Genomic DNA, 20,616 nt, shown 5'->3' on the forward strand with positions numbered 1-20,616 from the left:
CCTGTTATTATGTGCTCAACGGAACGCCCTGTACTCCAAAGTAGAGGAGGCCACAACGGGAGCATCACATAAAAATATTTTGGAATTATTGAAGTCCTCTCAATTTTCAGTTCTGCATTTTATATATATAAAAAATGGAAACTCCTCTCAGAACATCATAATAAACATCAGGCATTTAGGAAAACAAAATGTTGGTCTGAATTAGTTAGCATCGCCATGGGATCGGGAGATTGACCAGATTCTAGGGATACGAATTCATGTTTAGATGTCGTGAGCGGAATGCTACAGCTCCATTGGCACGGACTCAGATGTCAGAGGGGAGGGATAGGCACAGTGCTGTTGGAGGGAGGTAGAATTCCCACCCTCTTTTAGTACAGTGCCTTACCCTCCAGAGAGAGGTAGGGATGAATAGAACAAGATTTTTACCCCCCCCCCGCCCCCTTTCCCAGTCTTCTCTTGTCCCGTCTTGGGAGGATGCCACTTGCTTGTATGATTTTCAGGTCAGCAGTTGGCAAGGAAGGGGGTAAATAGTGGAGGTGAAATGCTAAGAAAGGGTCACGCCCAGTGACCACCTTTCACAGCCCCACTGCCTTCTCACTCGCTCTTGACCCTTGTAATTTGTTCGCCTCAAAAAAAATTGTGCTGTAGGAAATTTTTGATCTGCTTAGTGGGTGCTGTGTTTCGCCCTATCCCAAAATCCAAAGTGACAATAAAAACGTGAAAAACCAAGAAATCCTTGCTTTAGGAAATCATTATTGTGGTTTACTCCCATAGGGGAAAAGGGACAGGCAGCAAGCGAATGGGTGGATGTCAATGTCAATGCTTCTGCACCATTCTGTTCAGAGGATCTAAACATAAATTCCAGCCCTTGGAATCTGGTCGATCCATCTACATCATGGCCTCAATAAGTAAACAGATATCGATTGCCTGGGTACAGTGGTTAAATTGTGAAGAGATCCAGAGATTGGGGAGGGGGGTGTGGGGGAATGAGGGGTAACAACCCAGAGTCATATCTCATTGTGACAGCTGTGGAACTTAAGTTCAGATTACTTCACGTGTCCTTGAGATATTGGAGGCCAAACAGGGCAATTGCTTCAGTCCAATTTCTTGTAACTCGTTCCCAAGAGCCCATTAACTTTCTCCTCCCACCCATCCATACCAGGGGCAATTTGCAGCAGCCAATTAACCTACCAACCCACGTCTTTGGAATTTAAAAAAAAATAATTAGATGCTTGGCACAGTAATAGGCCCTTACTGGCCCACAAGCCCGTGCCCCCAAAAAACACCAATTAATTTTTGAAGGGTGAAAGGAGACCAGAGCACCAAGAGAAATCCAAGCAGACGCAGGGGAGAATATCCAAACTCCTTGCAGGCAGTGCCAGATTCGATCCCAGGATGTGCTGGACCGCTTCACTAACTGTCGCAATCTAATGGGAAGAAACCAGAATACCCCAGGGAATTCAACACAGTTGCAGGGAGAACTGGAACATTCTAGGTAGTGTTAGGTCTGCTTTGTTCATGAATGAGTGAGACAAACACCAGGCTGAGTCGAAATCAGGGTTCTTTGTTCTTTATTACCGGATTGTAACACTTGCGACTAACCATGTTAGTCGGAGAATGCATTCTGCCGTTATCAGCAAAATGGTGATTTTTTATACCCTTGGATACATGCTTAGAACATCATCATATCATTACTTGTCCAATGACTAAAACTGTTGCTATCCTTTCCCTGCTAGCTTCCTGCCTCTCAATCCATCAATGTCTCTCTTATCTTGTAAGTACAAGGATGCATTCACATCTTGTTACAGCCCTGTACATTCCCATCTCATGATGTTTTACCTAACAGTAGACAGACAACATCAGGGGCAGGATTAAACCTGGATTAATGAGATGAGATTCAGAGACATCAACAGAGGTGCAAAAAAAAAAAAAATGGGTTAAGCATTACCTGTGGAGAAAAACATCAGAACTACTTGCTGTACCACCATGTTACTCAAAATTCCAGGATTAATTCCTGGAATTTCAAAAATAGCACAAACTACCCACTGTAGCAAAACAAAAAACCAGAAATTTGCCAGCCTTTCTCCCTCTAACCACTCTCAATTGCTACCATAATTCTCATCAATAGGGGATGTTTAAATCAAAGCCAGTGAAATCTACATAGCTGGAGTATTACTGCACAGATCCTTCAGCCCATAATGTTGTGCAGGCCGACGTCAACCTCCTCTTTTCCTACCTCACATCAATAACCCTGTATTTTTCTTACATCCATGTGCCTATCTAAGAATATTTTAAAATGTCCCGATCATACCAGCCTCCACCGTCACCCCTGGCAATGCATTCCAGGCACCCACCACTCTGTATTTAAAATAAAACCCACCTCATCTCTGACATCACCTGGAAGTTTCCTCCACCATCCTTAAACAGACATCCTGTAGTATTGGCCATTGCTACCCTGGGAAAACGGTGCTGGCTGTCCACCCTATCTAAGCCCCTGACAATTCAAATGCGAATGCAAACAAAGGAATTTTCAATGATGTTTTCCACTTCATGGCTTTGTATGTTTGAAGTAGACCAAAATATTATAGGAAATCACAAGAAAAAGGTTGCATTTAAAAAACAGTACTTGATAGGAACACTTTAAGGCAATGGTCAGCAGCACAAAATCCATAAAATACACCCTAAAGTTTTCAGGAAGCAAAATTTTTGTTGTCCAGTGTAATCGTATACATCTCTGTTAAGTCAACTCTCCTCCTTCTATGCTCTAAACAAAGGAACCCTTACTCTGTCAGCCTTGTTTCAAAAGGCAATGTCCTGGGAAATCCCATCTGCACCCTCTCTAAAGCATCCTTCCTGTAATGAGGCAACCAGATCTAAATGTAATACTCCAACCAAAGTTTTATAGAGCTGCAACATTACCTCATGGGTCTTGGACCTCAATCCTCAACTAACACACCATACACTTTCTCAACCACCTGAACATCTTGTGATAAATTTAATAGTTGTGTAGAACACGAATCTGAAGTACTGACCTGCTAGAACCCAAAGGATTGCAGGGATTGTTAGGAGCTGCCCCAAGTCTTGTCTTATTCATTACTCCATCTCCAGACAACTCTCTTGCTCACCTGGAAGAGAAAGAGATGGAGACATGAACAAAGATAACCTGAAGGCAAGCCAGGGATAAAACACTTTGTAGATGCCATCCTGGCAAGCAGTGCTAATGGAGTGGCTGGAAACTTGCAGGCACGAGTCCCCATTTATATGTAAAGGTAGCAAGATGAATCTCCTCACTAAAGGAAGCAAAAAATGCCTGCACATTGCAAGACCTCGACAACATTCGGAGATGGGCTCATGAGTGACAGGTCACATTTGGTCCATGGTACTGCCAGCGATCGTCATCTCCAGGAAGACTCCAGCATCACCTACCGTTGACATTCCCCAGCATTACGATCACTTGCGTCTCCCAGCTTCCTGAAGCAAAGGAGGCAGGACATTTATCGCATCAACATTGGTGACAACTGTGATGTACAACATACGCTCACTGAGGTGTCACTGCGACGCACTCAAAATGATGGTGGAACAACAGATGCTACAATTTTGAATTTCCCGCACTTTCATCGCGGGCTGAAGATGCCATCAGCCCTTTCCAGTTCAACCCAGCAAGACGGGTGTACCATTTTAGATTGCTCATGGAGGTGGAGAAAATACAGCTTTCAAGCTCTGCGTAAAAAAGCAACTCCATTTCCTGACAGCCCAAACCACTTCAGTATCTACAAAAGGCACAAGCCTCTTCCTCACTATTTTATTCAGACGCCTGCCTACATTTTGCTCATACCTTGATGAAGGGCTCAGGCTTGAAATGTTTCTTTATTTTTGGGATATAAAATACGCTGTTCGACCTGCTGAATTTCTCCAGCACTATGTTTTTACTACAATCACGGTGCCTGCAGACTTTTGTGTATTTACTCAAATCAATAAAAGGCAGCTCCAGTCATTTCCAAAATCAGCCCCATTTGCAAGGATATTGCCAGGACTTGAGGAGCTGAGTTACTGGGAAAGGTTAAATCGGTTATGACTATATTCCCTTGAGCATCGGAGAATGAGGGGAGATTTGATAAAGATAATCAAGATCATGAGGAGTATAAATAGAGGAAATGCAAGCAAGCTGGTGAGGCAAGAACTGGATGACATGGGAAAGGTGAAATGTTTAAGGGGAACATTAAGTGGAGATTCTTTACTGAGAGGTTGGAGAGAGAGCAGAACAAGCTGCCATCTGAGTGGTGAATGTGGGTTCCAATTAAACCTAAAAGTCTGGATAGGTGTATGGATGGGAGCAGCATGGAAGGCTAGAGTCCAGGTGATGGTCAATGGGGTTGAGCAAAATCATAGCTTGGAACAGATTAGATGGGCTGAAGGGCCTATTTCTGTGCTATGGTTCATTGACTAGTACTCCTTCTGCCACTGCGGACATTTAATCACACAAGCCTGGGTACGCTGTGAAAATGTACTGCAGTTAATTGTCAAAGCTACTCTGACAGTACCTCTTGTATCCTTCTTGTTGCTGGCTCCATATCAGACACTCCCTATCCCCCTATTTGTGAGCATCTTCACAAAGATTCCAAAGCCTTCTGAAGGAACATTGGGAGTGAGCAATAAATGCTAGGCTACTCCATAGTACTCAATTCGCCAAATCAATGCAAATACAAACTATTGCCCCGAGAAGAACAGAGAGAGACTCCTATTAGTTGAACCCAAGTAGCACTCTCTTCAATCCTCAACAAAAGTCCATCAATATTTCAATGGAAACTGGGGTAGCAGATCCCAAGGCTCCCCACCCATTTAAGTGGTCATCTTCTTTGCCATATATATTTTTATCCAAAAATATTTAAAGTAAAATCAGTGGGGTGGAATGTACAGACATTGAGGCCCGTTGCTTTCTGTCCTTGAGAAGTTCACAAGCAGCCTTCTGGAACCACTCCAGTTCTTCTTCAGAAGAGGGTTGCGAAATGTAGTCGGGGAGGATTTTCCAGGATTTTGACAGTGATGGTGAGGTGACGGCAATGTTTATTTCCAAGTCACGACAGTAAGCATTGTGGAGCAATGCTGTTTACTTCAGGGCCTCTCCCCTGCAAGAGCCTACTCATTAATTCTTGATGGAGAGTTACAATTTGGTAGTATGAGCTATGCAGGGTTTGTCAGATGGGTTGGGCCCATCTGCCTGCATTTGGTCCATAGCTTTCTCACTCCCTTTTCATCCATAATTCTGTCCAAATGCCTTTTGAACGTATAGTTCCATTATCAGCCGAAGGATCAATCTCATGTAGCAACTCCAAACCCTCAGTGACAAAAGCAGACACGAGGGACAGGGATCAGCTCAGTGATACCATCCACACAAAGTTAGGCAATGTCCTGTTCTGCCTGCCAGCTGATCTACAGCTTGTGGTTCATGGGGGTGAAGCACCCATTAGAGACTGGCACCAGAGTAGACAGGAGGATCACTTGGCACCGACCACAACTATAACAATGGCCTCAGGATCCATTTATACAGACACTGTTGAAATGGGCTTCTTCCCAATTTAGGAAGATTTTGGGAAAACATTTTCCAAACTTTATCAAGAATTTTTTTAAAGAGCAAAATAAAACTATACCCTTTAATTACCTTGTTTGTTTTTTCTCGTGAACTGGATATACCTCTGTCTGTTTCCCAGGAAAAACTTTTAGCTTTTCCCACGTTGATAGCCAGACAAGAAATTTTAATGAAATGGAAAGATGACCCTTCCCCTACTTATACTGAGTGGTCACATGATGTAATGTCCTATTTAGGCTCGGAGAAAATCAGATATAACATTATAGGTAGAAAGTTTCAATTTGAAAAGATGTGGGGTCCATTCATAGAATACTATCTTGATTGGAAGATTTAAGAAGTTTGGATGCTCCGGTGATTCTCTGTTTAGTGTCTGAAGGTCGCTATTTGATCCACATCTTTATATCCTTTTCTACAAGGTCACCTTGTTGAGAAGGAGGGAGGGATTAGATTTAGTTGTAGGATTTTTGTATTTCTTTCTATTTTTTTTAAAGATTTGCTTGTTAAATATGAGCCTAATTATTGTTGTTATATCATTAAATTAAAATTTACCCTTTGTTTACTTGGTTTCGATCCAGAATTATTTTTAAGAAATATTGTTAAATAAACAAATATGGATTTATATTAACTTGTGATATGTATATGATATGACCTGTTATTTGTTATATTAGTAGACTTTATATGTAGGATTTGTATGTTAAACTCAATAAAAATATTTATTGAGAAATGGGCTTCTGCTTCTATTGATAAAAAAATCCCAGGACCACAAAGCTTGACTCCCATGAAATTAACAGCAGTAATGATGGACCCAACAGGGAGGTGCGACTGAAGCTGGCAATGGAGGTTGGGATGCCGACAGCACAAGGGGACTCCACAGTGTTGTGCCATAGTGCATTGTTTGTACAGAATGATCCTTCCTACTGAAGACAGAATAGTGGGCCTTGGAGCTACCTCATTAGTACCTATTTTACAAGCTGTCATTTGTAATGCTTGTGGACAGACAGCAAACTAAACACTGATTCATAACCATTTCAATGGTCCTGCAAGTAGAATGCTTGGTGGCATTGACAGGGTGGGTGAGATGTCACCAGGGTGGAAGAGGCTCAAACAGCAGATGAATAACCGTTCTTGTATCGTAAAATTCCATGTAATTCCACATTTTGCTACAAGAATCTTTTGCCAAGGCAAGGACAACAGTTCCACAGACACTCTCTTGTTCAAGAACCTCTCGGAGGAATGCAAAAACTCCCACTAATTTTGAAGCCAATTCACTTTCCCTAGTTGGCTTATTTATATGTTGTGTGAAGTGCAGGGGCTCAGAATTTTGAATGTTGCAGTTAATTACGATCATGAGCCTTAAATCAATCCTTCCTGCCATTCACTTTGTACTGTTCTTGACTCTCACACACACACACACACACACACACACACACACACACACACACACACACACACACACACACACACACCCCTTAAGCAGCATCCATAGAGGAAGAAACACTGAATGTTTCAGCGCAATGACCTTTCATTATATCATTTCAAAGCCCAGCGATTCAACAACTAAACGCAACACTTTGGACATTGACTGCCTGCCCAAGATTCAATGAAGCTACCTGCTGGCAATTAGTTGAACACCATCAACATCCTACCTAGCTCTGCCTTAGATCTGATAAAAAGGCAAGGGTTAAGTGGATCCACACAAAAAATAAGTGGAAAACAGGTAAAGAAAAATTCTGGATAAATGGTGCAAGTAAAAAGTACTGGCCCATACAGAGTTTTCTTCAGCAAACCAGGTTATCAGAATAGAGCTCTTTTCGGTTTAGCATTTCTATAGAAGTGATCCCTGGCTCTCTCAAATCAGAGAGGGGATCTATTCTCCAAGTTGACTCATTGGGCCCCAACTCTTCAGATAAAACCTTCCAGTCTCAAATCAATGACATTCCAGAGATTTGTTGATGGCATGTTGCCACATAGTCAATCACACAGTCTTTATCTAATCAGGTCTGTACCGTAATGTCCCCTGCGTGCTAAGGTTCTGATCCCCAAAACAACTTTTAGCTTTAAAAGCTCCCAGTTCTCCCTTGAACCCATCCAGTCCTCACCCCAACGACGGACTGGGGAGATCCCATCCAGTCCTCACCCCAACGACGGACTGGGGAGATCCCATCCAGTCCTCACCCCAACGACGGACTGGGGAGATGGCCTGAATTTCTAAAAAAAATAAAGTGCTTCATTCACTAGCAAATGTCTCTCCGATGTTCAGCCTTCGGGCCTTCTTCAGGAGGTAGTAATTTTCCCTACAGCACATTGTAAATGTCAATTAGATGACGTAAAAAAGTGGTGTACGTGGGAGAATAGGAATGATCAATGTTTTAGAGTCTCAATTAGATGTACCCTTGCTTAATCTCCATAATCAATAGAACATTCAATCTACCCTCAGTTTAAACCTTTACGCCAAAGTATCATTCAAAACTAGATGACCTTCGTGCCAGCTCCATTCCCCATCTCATGCCAGCTCCATTCCCCATCTTGTGCTTTCAGTGGAGTCAACCATTAATCAGTAGGAATTGGAAATAATGTCTCCTCCTCTTTGCCGATCAACAGAGGTATACCTCAAATATGCGTGCTTATCCCACTGCCCTGCTCTCTCTAGGCAGTCATGCAGCAATAATCTTGCACTCAACATTAGCTGTTGGGCAGCGGGGGCTATCACAGGTCAGCCGCTTCTCTGCCACACATCCCGCCACCTTTGGTGCTGAGAAGCCAGCGCATTGCTCTGACCCACACAATCCACATTTTATGTCCTCTGCGTAAAAGGTAAATTTGCCTTGTTTTAAAAAAAAAACTTGAGAAGGCGATAACGTGGTTTTTGTGTGTAAAAAAAATCCCCCTCAGGTTTTGGGCCTGAGGACTTCATCAAGAATGCCAAAAAAATCAGGCAAACACCTGAATAAAAGGGGGAAGGGAAGGTTGTGAGGAGCTCCAGGTGAGAGGTGAATGCTGGTGGAAGGGGAAGAAAAGAAAGAGGCAAAGAAGTGATAGGGGAAAGGGGTGAAGAGCTGCAACAAAAAAAACTCCGATAGGAGGCTTATGTAAAGTACCGGGTTAATAATTTTTAACAATAAATACTGCACCATATATTGTTTTGGAGGTGTTAAAGGTTTGAGCCAAAGATTCACAAGAATTATTTTTGCTCTGATGCAGTAATTGGGCTGAGATTTACATGAATGCAAAGAATGGTACAGAGTCTGACACTGAAAAGAAAAAGTCAGTTGTGGAAACATTCAGCAGGTGAGACTGCACTTGTGTGGGAAAAGATGGTGAATAAAAGAGAGGATTTAAATTATTAATTTGCAGATTACTGTAATAAAAGGCAATTAATTTCATTATTGCTTGCCAGAAAAGTTATAGTGACGTTGGGAAGCAAATAACAAAGCACCTTCTCTCAAACTAAAAATGACAGGTTCACATGAAAACAATTACTAACTCCTATCTATCCAAAGGAATTGCATCATCTTGTATCTTCTGTAGCAGGCATTATTTTATTTTTAAAATATACAGTTTGTTCAGAGAATTGAGCCAAGCACCTTTATTTGCTAGGTATGTTTTTATATCAGAGTCACTGCATTACTATTCTTCTTTGGCTTGGCTTCGCAGACGAAGATTTATGGAGGGGTAAATGTCCACGTCAGCTGCAGGCTCGTTTGTGGCTGACAAGTCCGATGCGGGACAGGCAGACATGGTTGCAGCGGTTGCAGGGGAAAATTGGTTGGTTGGGGTTGGGTGTTGGGTTTTTCTTCCTTTGCCTTTTGTCAGTGAGGTGGGCTCTGCGGTCTTCTTCAAAGGAGGTTGCTGCCCGCCAAACTGTGAGGCGCCAAGATGCACGGTTGGCGGTACAACCGTACATATATCACCAGAAGAAAGCACAATGTACGGACAACATACATCAGTGTGCAATTATATACTGCAAAATGCATCACAGAATAACCGAGCTCACAATTACTGACAAGATACAGTAATGTATACAAGATGTACATTACTACACTATCTGTACTGCAGAGTGACCGTAATATACCATATCTTTCAATAACTCAATAATGTATAGCTTTGCACAGTCTAATATTGTGCAGAATGTACTTAAGCAGAGGAGATTACCCCAAGGGCAGTGACTGGGGTGTCAGACCAGTAATGGGTTCTGCAGCTGAAGGACACACACACACACACACACACACACACACACACACACACACACACACACACACACACACACACACACACACACACACACACACACACACACACACACACACACACACACACACACAGGCTGCTGGAGATTGGCTCATGGGAACCAAGTACTGGAATTGGGATAGGAGAGAGTGCTCAGGGAAAGGCCCTGGCCACTGAAGTCTTCCTCACTGTGTCGGAGGCTAGGATCTGGGCTCGAGATGCTGACGGTTTGAACTGGAGTCTTGTGCGGCTGCAAAGGCTGCGGGAGTGCTGGAGGTGAATCCACGAACACTCAGCGATGCTCGTTTGGGTTCTTACTGGATTTTCCCAGTTGGACCCTTCAAATCGCCATGCATCTGGGTCACTAACCATGCAAATTGCCCGCTTAACCCCATTTCACATGTCAATTTGAAAAGGCCTAGTGAAAATGTTAACCGTTGTCTAGCTGGAGTTCAGTGCAGCCAGATTTACCTAGAGCTTGGGCTCACCAGCAGGAATGCAGTGCTGCTAGACCTCACTGGAGGGCCGCTCCGGCACCTCATGGGGCCGCTTCAGGCACTTCCTTGTCGTCGTTTTTTGTGAGCTCCAGCACCTTAAAAAAAATTAGCACTGCACCGCTGCTCACCAGTTTGTTCAACCACTTGTATAATGATATCGCACGTCTCATGCAGGATAGTCTGACTGAAATGCAACTTCCTCCAGAGAAAGAGAGAGAGAGAATGGAAGCAAAGTCTAACAAACTACAAACCTCAGCAAGCCCTGACTGAAACCAGTGCCACTTTCACTTTATTTATTCTACATATATTCATCTGGAACAGCTTCCCTCTGCTCACCAATCACAGCTGCCTATGGTCAGAATAGAGCTGTTCCGAGTTTAAATAAAAATTCAAACGCCAGCTTTCAATCCTATGCAAAGTGCTTTGTGCCTTTGGTCCAATGCCCAGATTGATCCCTTCATGTATAGGGATGAGAACATCAAGGCTTCCTAGAATAACAATGCAATCCCAGTGAATTCAGTTGCTGCCAACATTCCAAACTCCACACTACAGGAGCCAGAGGCCATCCTCTGCCTCACGACTTGCTGAAACTGGTATCTCGTGCTTGGACAGAAACCCTTTTGTCAGCTGCTGTGCACTACAGGCAAGTAGCTGCAATATACAAATGAGTGTTCATCATTATTGCTGACAGCTTATAAAATCAAGGCAAAGGTAAATGGAATCAGCCCAACTCTGGAATGGTGGGGCTTCCAGGATGGGAGTCAAACATTCACACTTGCGCTTCTTTAGCTGCTCTTTAATTAAGCTCCTCCTAGTTTCTAATTTTTCCCGGCGAAGGGCCCAGACCTGAAACGTTGGATACCTTTAACTTCTTGTGGATGCTGAATTTCTCGGTTGCACTCGATCTCAGCATCTAACGTTTGGACGCTGCCACAAAACAGCGAATTTCATGGACTCGTTCACAACAATAAATTCTGATTCTAAAGATTTTCTTCTTTAATTTTAACTAACGCTGCATTTCCTACCCTGTCTCTTGTAAGGATGCCATCTCTTTCTATCAGTGTCTCAGTCTGCAGTCGAAGCCTCCTACTCTAGGATATCTGAAACATCCACCTACGACCCACACATTTCACTCACTGGATCCCATCCCCGTGTGGTTTTATCTGCCCTGCTCCAGCTCCCTCAACAGCCCCTAAGGCTAGAGCCGGATGAGGTCCTCACCCAGGATGAGACATACAAGGCAATTGAACAACTGAAAAGTGGCAAAGCAGCAGGTATGGATGGAATCCCCCCAGAGGTCTGGAAGGCTGGCGGCAAAACTCTGCATGCCAAACTGCTGAGTTTTTCAAGCTCTGCTGGGACCAAGGAAAGCTGCCTCAGGACCTTTGTGATGCCATCATCATCACCCTGTACAAAAACAAAGGCGAGAAATCAGACTGCTCAAACTACAGGGGAATCACGCTGCTCTCCATTGCAGGCAAAATCTTCGCTAGGATTCCCCTAAATAGAATAATACCTAGTGTCACCGAGAATATTCTCCCAGAATCACAGTGCGGCTTTCGCGCAAACAGAGGAACTACTGACATGGTCTTTGCCCTCAGACAGCTCCAAGAAAAGTGCAGAGAACAAAACAAAGGACTCTACATCACCTTTGTTGACCTCACCAAAGCCTTCGACACCATGAGCAGGAAAGGGCTTTGGCAAATACTAGAGCGCATTGGATGCCCCCCAAAGTTCCTCAACATGGTTATCCAACTGCACGAAAACCAACAAGGTCGGGTCAGATACAGCAATGAGCTCTCTGAACCCTTCTCCATTAACAATGGCGTGAAGCAAGGCTGTGTTCTCGCACCAACCCTCTTTTCAATCTTCTTCAGCATGATGCTGAACCAAGCCATGAAAGACCTCAACAATGAAGACGCTGTTTACATCCAGTCCCGCACGGATGGCAGTCTCTTCAATCTGAGGCGCCTGCAAGCTCACACCAAGACACAAGAGAAACTTGTCCGTGAACTACTCTTTGCAGATGATGCCGCTTTAGTTGCCCATTCATAGCCAGCTCTTCAGCGCTTGATGTCCTGTTTTGCGGAAACTGCCAAAATGTTTGGCCTGGAAGTCAGCCTGAAGAAAACGGAGGTCCTCGATCAGCCAGCTCCCCACCATGACTATCAGCCCCCCCACATCTCCATCGGGCACACAAAACTCAAAACGGTCAACCAGTTTACCTATCTCGGCTGCACCATTTCATCAGATGCAAGGATCGACAACGAGATAGACAACAGACTCGCCAAGGCAAATAGCGCCTTTGGAAGACTACACAAAAGAGTCTGGAAAAACAACCAACTGAAAAACTTCACAAAGATAAGCGTATACAGAGCCGTTGTCATACCCACACTCCTGTTCGGCTCCGAATCATGGGTCCTCTATCGGCATCACCTACGGCTCCTAGAACGCTTCCACCAGCGTTGTCTCCGCTCCATCCTCAACATTCATTGGAGCGCCTTCATCCCTAACATCAAAGTACTCGAGATGGCAGAGGCCGACAGCATCGAGTCCACGCTGCTGAAGATCCAGCTACGCTGGGTGGGTCACGTCTCCAGAATGGAGGACCATCGCCTTCCCAAGATCGTATTATACGGCGAGCTCTCCACTGGCCACCGTGACAGAGGTGCACCAAAGAAGAGGTACAAGGACTGCCTAAAGAAATCTCTTGGTGCCTGCCACATTGACCACCGCCAGTGGACTGATATCGCCTCAAACTGTACATCTTGGCGCCTCACAGTTTGGCGGGCAGCAACCTCCTTTGAAGAAGACCGCAGAGCCCACCTCACTGACAAAAGACAAAGGAGGAAAAACCCAACACCCAACCCCAACCAACCAATTTTCCCCTGCAACCGCGTCTGCCTGTCCCGCATCGGACTTGTCAGCCACAAACGAGCCTGCAGCTGACGTGGACATTTTACCCCCTCCATAAATCTTCGTCCACGAAGCCAAGCCAAAGAAGAAAGAATGATTCCAATTATCACCTTCCTTACTTATCAGATTCCAGCAGTGGTTGTCTTTAGTGTTCCTGCCAGAGCTGGAGTTGAAAAAGAACATCTGCAGATGTGGGGCGAGGGCAATAGACATAAGCCTCTTTCAGGTGGCCAGAATAACCGACTGTAAAGCCACTTATTCTACCCCAATGCAGATATCGGGAGGCCAGGAGAAGCACTTACCTAACCCTCCTCCTGTAGGTATATTCTCTGGCTCGGAGAATCCCCCGTTGCACCTGAAAGCAGCTGTGGGACTACAGCCACTGTCCACAGGAGCCGGGGTTCGCTTGGACGTGGCTCTCTTTCAGCCGGCATGTTCAGGTAACAGATAGGCGTCTTCTCCACGGCCACCTGAACGTCCCAGCTGCACTCCCCTAGCTGTGTCTCCCGGTGCATTATCTGCCTCTCCACTCTCAGTCCTGATGTAGGTCTCAACCTGAAAGGTCAACAATTCCTGGAATTTAATCCAGATTAGTTGGACACAGTGAGATTCGGATATTTCCCATTTTTCTTTCTGACACAAAGGGCCGCCGTTTGATGCAAGCCTATGGAGTGTCAGATCGATCCCATTCCTGCAGTCATATCACCCACTTTGTCCCACTTGCTTAACAAACCTGCTCTGCAATTCAAGCAGTAACTCACACTCACCCAACCCACCCCTCTTTGGAATGGAGGAGGAAACCAGAGCACCTGGAGGAAACTCAGGGGAATGCAGGGAGATTCTGCAACTGCAAAGACAGCCCTGGATGTCAGTATCAAAGCTAACAGCACTAACCACTGTCCCACTAGGTGTCTTCTCCTCAACTAGCCTCAGGACGATGGGATTAATGGCTTTCTGTATTGTATGTTTTCTCTGATGCCCACAGTCTTTGAGAGTACATGTAGAAACCAAGGCAAAACAAGTTGAAAGACAGGAACCATGTTGCAAAAAAAATCTAAAAATGTACAAGGCGGCAGAAGATTGTGGGACAAGGAGAGAGAGTAAACGTCACAAGAGGGCAAGCACAGAGTTTTCCTCCCACAAATGTGTGGGCTGAGAAGTTAATTGCTCCTGGTGTCGGTGGACTGACGGTGGTGGGGGGAGGGGAGGAGCTGAAAGAGATCAGAGGTGGGATAAATGTTATTGAGAGTCAGATAGTCAGTGAGGGTCAAGGGCACGTTTCTGCCATATCCAAGCCCACGATGTCCAAGAGCAGGAGAGGGGAAAAAGACCCCCGCATAGAATAGAAGACCATTCAGCCCCTCTCGTCTGTTTCTTGTCTGATCTTCCATCCATGATATTCTTCTAATACCCAATAATTACTGAGCTCAGCCTTGTATTAAATTAATGACAGAACCTCCACATTTCTCTGGGGTGGAAAACTCAAAAGGCGGGGAATCTTTGTAATGAAGAAAAGTATTATCACCTCACTACAAAACGCCTAATCGCTTATTCTAATTCTAGATTAAACAATTTGCCCTGTATTCTAGATTCCCCCCCCCAAACCCTCCCCCCACAAAATTTATTTACAAAAAAGAAAACAGTTCAAAATCTTTTTGTCACCCTTTAGAGTCATGTCCATACATTTCCAACATTATACATTGTTATATACTCTCTCTACTTACACCATTGCTGCACTGGGCACTTGTGGTATCAGGAATCAGAGTATATTGTCATAAGCTTGTCATAAAATTTGTTGTTTTATGGCAGCATCACAGACAAAACATTTATATAAATCACCTTTTTAAAAAAAAATTGTGTAAGGACAAAGTAAGGCAGTATCTATGGTTCATTGTTCATTCAGGGATCTGCTTGGCAGAGGGGAAGAAGCTGTCCTTGTGCTGCTAAGTGCTCCAGTGAGAGAGGTAAATATGGCATCTTCTCCACATTTATGGTTTCAAGTCCTTTTGTACACTTCAGAAGAATGAGAGGCGACTTCATTTAACTTAAACCAAAAACCAAGGAAAGCGCCATGATAACAGTACCAGGACAACTGAAGGTCATCAGTCGACGCGAGTAAATCTCTCATGATGGGACGCCTGGCTTTTCACCAAGTCAATGATCAGTTGCTTAACTGAACTACTAATTAGGAAAAATTGTTTAATTTAAATCAATCATCATTTTTCTGACGACACACACTGGACAAGGTAACTTGCGGTTTGTGTATGTACCAATAAAATTTGTTTTAAAGCTACAGAATACCAGGCAGCATTAGTAATGATTCAGATTACCACAGAGTTCAACGCAAATCACAAACAGACAGATTCCAAGGCTCTTTCCGTAAAGTGTCCAGTTACAGTGGAAAATACAATGACACACTCAAAGTGCTGGGCTGGATTGGAGTCCAGCCACTCTGAAGCTTTGGCTGTGCACAGCACTTCAGCGCAATAGCAAATAACAGCACATTGTCTCCCATCGAGTTTGGAAGGAAGCAACTCAAGTATTTCCAACAATGAAAATGGCAGAGAGCATCCGGCAAGTAGTCAGGCAGATAGACAGTGTCGACGTGCAGAAACCAAATTCCTACCCCCTGCCAAAGCCTCTCGCCGCTCCAGTCTGCACGAACCATTCTCAGTAGCTGCTGAACACTAACACATTTCATAATCTGTGGCCAGAGATCAGCACCTGCTTGTTGCCCCTCTCACCGCAAGGTTCACAAAATTCCAAGAAGGGCAACACATTACGTTTCTTGCACTTCCAATACACAGTGCATTCCCATCTCTGCTCTATTAATGGTGGAGGAAAAGTACCGGGTTACTAATCATTTCAGCTAGGTGGTGTCAATTTCATTTACTCTTCCACTTGGCCCACAACCTATCCTCATAAGGCAGGCTCCACAACCTAGGCAAATCTTTGCAAATATCCTCTGCATCCACATCCTTCCTGTGGTGAGGTGACCAGAACTGACCACAATATTCCAAGTGGGAGTCTAACTGAAGTCTTATATAGCTGCAACATTACCTCACGGCTCTTGAGCTCCATCCCACAGTTAACGAAGGCCAACACACTATATGCCTTCTTAATAACAGCATCAACCTGTGCAGCAGGTTTGAGTGTCCAAGATCTCTCAGTTTCAGCACACAATGAATCCTCCCATTAATATTATATTCTTCCTTCAAGTTTGACCTACCGAAAATGAACCACTTCACTGGGTTAACCTCCATCCTCCACTTCTCAGCCAACTTTGCATCCTTTCAATGTTCCTTTGTAACCTCTGGCAACCCCACCCACCCACACCCCGCCCTACCCCCCCACGACCATCCACAGCACCACCAACCTTTGTGTCATCTGCAAACTTGCTAACCCACCCTTCTACATTTGCATCCTTAACTCCCTATAGTCACTCTTCAGGACCTCACAACATTTCTTATTGGTGTAATTGGTTCCAAATTGTACCATGACATCTGGCTATTCATTCTCCCTCTCATGAATTCTATAGACTCTATCCAAGACATTTCTGACCCTGGCACCTTGGAGGCAACGTACCAACCGGAGTTTCAAATCCTTCCACAGAATCCTCTGTCTATTCTCCTCACCAATCAATTTCCCTATCACTATTGCTCTCCTCCTTTCTTCACTTCCCTTCTGAGCCACATACCCAGATTTTGAGTCAGAAACCTGGCTGCTACAGCTTTTCCCTGGGAGGTCACTTCCCCCAACAATAACCAAATCTATATACTTGTTATTGAGAGGAACAGCCACAGCAGTGCTCTGCACTGACTACCCTATTCCCTCTCCTGACAGTCACTCAGCTACCTGCTTCCTAGGTGTGACTGCCTCCCTATATCTTTGATCTATCACTCGCTCTCCCTCCCAAATTACCTGGAGTTTGTGCTCCAGTTCCCTAAACCTGTCTACGTGGATGCCTTTCCCCGCAGCTGACTGGCTGCTCTGTTCCATCCATTAGCAAGGGGAGCATTGGCCTGTGCACCTGACTGGGTTCAAGCCAGGGGAAGGATTTGTCCATTCCCTCCCCCCCAACCCCACATCTCCTGCTTTGGTGAACTCTGCCTGGAGGTCTGCTTGAAGAGGGAGCTCTCCCCATAGACTGATCGATCAAACTCACAGTCCAAAGGGACTCCTCACACCAGGCAAACTCTGATCTGAATGCTATCAGTGAAATGCTGACATTTTGCCTCAAACATTATACCACCTCTACTGTGGAGCATGAAAAGGGCTGGGAAATCACAGTCAGAAATGTCAAGAGATAGAAGGAAACTGGAATAATCTTTCTTTGAATATTGGATTTTATGCTGCCCAAACTATGTACACAAACCACAAAGAAAGAGATATTTATTTTTGCAGAGTAGGCGAAGGAAGGGTGATGGGGACATTTCTGACCCTGGCACCTTGGAGGCAACGTACCAACTGGAGTTTCAAATCCTTCCACAGAATTCCCTGTCTATTCTCCTCACCAATCAATTTCCCTATCACTATTGCTCTCCTCCTTTCTTCACTTCCCTTCTGAGCCACATACCCAGATTTTGAGTCAGAAATCTGGCTGCTACAGCTTTTCCCTGGGAGGTCACTTCCCCCAACAATAACCAAATCTATATACTTCCACATCCACATCACCCATGAATCTTGATGGGCCAGATGGCAGACTTCTGCTCCTCATTCTCATATTCTTAAACAGTTTGCCTCTATCATTGGTTTTTCCAGTCAGATTGGTGACTGGAGTAATTCTACCTCAAACACCAGTTCCCTCCAGTGATTGTGGTATCCATGATGCATCCTTTAATCTTTGCATACTCTCTTCTTGACTGCATGGATTCCTTTCCCCTTCCAGCAACACCACCCCCTCCTCCTCCTATACCCAGTCATTCCAGTCTCCTTCCACACCCCAAAGACATGCAGGAGAGTTTCAACTACCATTAGATTATGGACATGAGAAAATGGAATGGATAGGATTGCCCTGGCTGGTGGCATTGACATGATTGTCCAAACAGCTGATTTTGCAAAAGAATCTTGTCAAAGAATTTTAGTATCACTTCTACAGGAACTGCATCAGATTTTGGTGTCACACTGATACCACATCCTTTTTTATTCGACAATGTCTCAATTTCTTCAACCATGCCCAGCCTTCCCAATTTCCCATCAGTCTCGTGCTCCCCTGTCCAGGCCCAGTCACTAAGCTTTACAGCAAAGAGATAAGCTCTTTGGGCCATATCATCCAAGTTGTCTACCTACACTCATCTGACCCTGCATTTTGCCCAAATCCATACAAATCTTTCCTATCCACAAGAACACAAGAAATAGAAACAGGAAGACACCATCTGCCCCAATGAGTCTGCTCCGCTATTCAACAAGTTCATGGTTGATATGGCCATGAATTCAGCTCCATTGGTTCCTCATAACCCTTAATTCCTCTGCAATGCAAAAAACGGGTGTCAAATACATTATTTTGTGGACACAGAATTCACGGAGAATTCAGTGATTCACGGACAGAATCAATGATTTGCCTAAATGTCCATAACTTGCAATATTTTCCCCCACCTTTAACATCCCAAATTTAATGAACCCAGTGTCATCTCATCTGCAAGCTTCAGCCACCCACAAGCAGTCCATTGCGGAATGAAGGGCGATCAACAATGGGGGACATGCAAGCCCAACATCTCTGCTTGTTATTGCAGGCTACAGATGAGATGAATGCAGCTTATTTGATAGTAATTTTTTGGGGTTCGTTTATACTCCTCATCATTGCTGCAGCCCTAGTACAACGTTGGCTATCATTTTCCTCACAGAATCTACTTCTCTCTCTGAAGACTATTGCGAAAGACTAAGAAATCAAGGCCTTCAAGCACCATCATTACTCCTTCTTTCCAATTCGCTTACAACTGACATTTCATCAGACGTTTAAAAAAAAAGTCTGGAAAAACAACCAACTGTAAAACCTCACAAAGATAAGCGTATACAGAGCCGTTGTCATACCCACACTCCTGTTTGGCTCCGAATCATGGGTCCTCTACCAGCATCACCTACGGCTCCTAGAACGCTTCCACCAGCGTGGTCTCCGCTCCATCCTCAACATTCATTGGAGCGCTTTCATCCCTAATGTCGAAGTACTCGAGATAGCAGAGGTCGACAGCATCGAGTCCATGCTGCTGAAGATCCAGCTGCGCTGGGTGGGTCACGTCTCCAGAATGGAGGACCATCGCCTTCCCAAGATCGTGTTATATGGCGAGCTCTCTACTGGCCACCGTGACAGAGGTGCACCAAAGAAAAGGTACAAGGACTGCCTAAAGAAATCTCTTGGTGCCTGCCACATTGACCACCGCTAGTGGGCTGATATCGCCTCAAACCGTGCATCTTGGCGCCTCACAGTTTGGCGGGCAGCAACCTCCTTTGAAGAAGAGCGCAGAGCCCACCTCACTGACAAAAGGCAAAGGAGGAAAAACCCAACACCCAACCCTAACCAACCAATTTTCCCCTGCAACCGCTGCAACCATGTCTGCCTGTCCCGCATCGGACTTATCAGCCACAAACGAGCCTGCAGCTGACATGGACATTTACCCCCTCCATAAATCTTCATCCGCGAAGCCAAGCCAAAGAAGAAGAGACGTATTAGTAATGCAATGAGGCAGCATTTACCATTTCCACCAACAAATATTTGCTGGAGAGAAACTGCAATCGCAGAACATTTGCTCGTAACACCTACCATGCCAATTACAGTTGTCCTCTCAATCCCCAATTCATAGGGCATCTGGTGCAACACCCACAGCCAAACACACCTGCAGCAGCCAATCACAGCCATGTCCAACAACAATGGCAACAAGGAGAGAAAAAGATCAAAATAACTAAAAGATCAGGAACTGCATATTCTTGATGAAGGGCTCAAGCCAGAAATGCTGGTCATGTACCTTTGCTCTATAAAGTACAGTACACTGCTTGACTTGCCGAGTTTCTCCACCATTGTGTTTTAACTCTATATTTTTTAACATGCTGCCTCTTCAGTTTGTTTTTGTGCTGGAATCTATAATGGGAGTGATTACGGAATGATTTAACGGATACAATGCCAGGAACAGTATAATTTTGGGGATGACTCATCAATAAAGGGCCACAGGGTCTGCGTTTATCACCGTTCTTCTTCCAACCTCTCCTAATTACGATGGATTAGAAATGATTAAACGTTGGCAACATCCATCCATTCTCCCTTTTTGTCCCCACCATGGCCAGAGGGCCATCGTCACAGTTTCAGCATCCCCCAGTCAAATTTTTTTTCCACCTCTTTCAGTGACTTTTAAATAAACATTAGTACCAAACAAACCCAATTCTGTTCCAGCTTTGATA

The 20,616-nt window shown here is 44.6% G+C and overlaps 1 protein-coding gene across 7 annotated transcripts in view; it reads right to left on the reverse strand.

Moving 5' to 3' along the window:
- Positions 1 to 20,616, reverse strand: part of LOC138764956 (DENN domain-containing protein 2C-like) — a 110,982-nt gene that overhangs the window by 62,640 nt on the left and 27,726 nt on the right. For all 7 annotated transcript variants that reach the window (XM_069941458.1, XM_069941459.1, XM_069941456.1 and 4 more), the window contains exon 2: positions 3,033 to 3,125. In XM_069941458.1, the coding sequence (XP_069797559.1) occupies positions 3,033 to 3,094 (62 nt within the window). In that variant the 5' untranslated portion in view covers positions 3,095 to 3,125. The remainder of the gene's footprint in view (positions 1 to 3,032; positions 3,126 to 20,616) is intronic.

This window comes from Narcine bancroftii, chromosome 5 (genome assembly GCF_036971445.1).
Source record: "Narcine bancroftii isolate sNarBan1 chromosome 5, sNarBan1.hap1, whole genome shotgun sequence".
NCBI classification, from domain to species: domain Eukaryota; kingdom Metazoa; phylum Chordata; class Chondrichthyes; order Torpediniformes; family Narcinidae; genus Narcine; species Narcine bancroftii.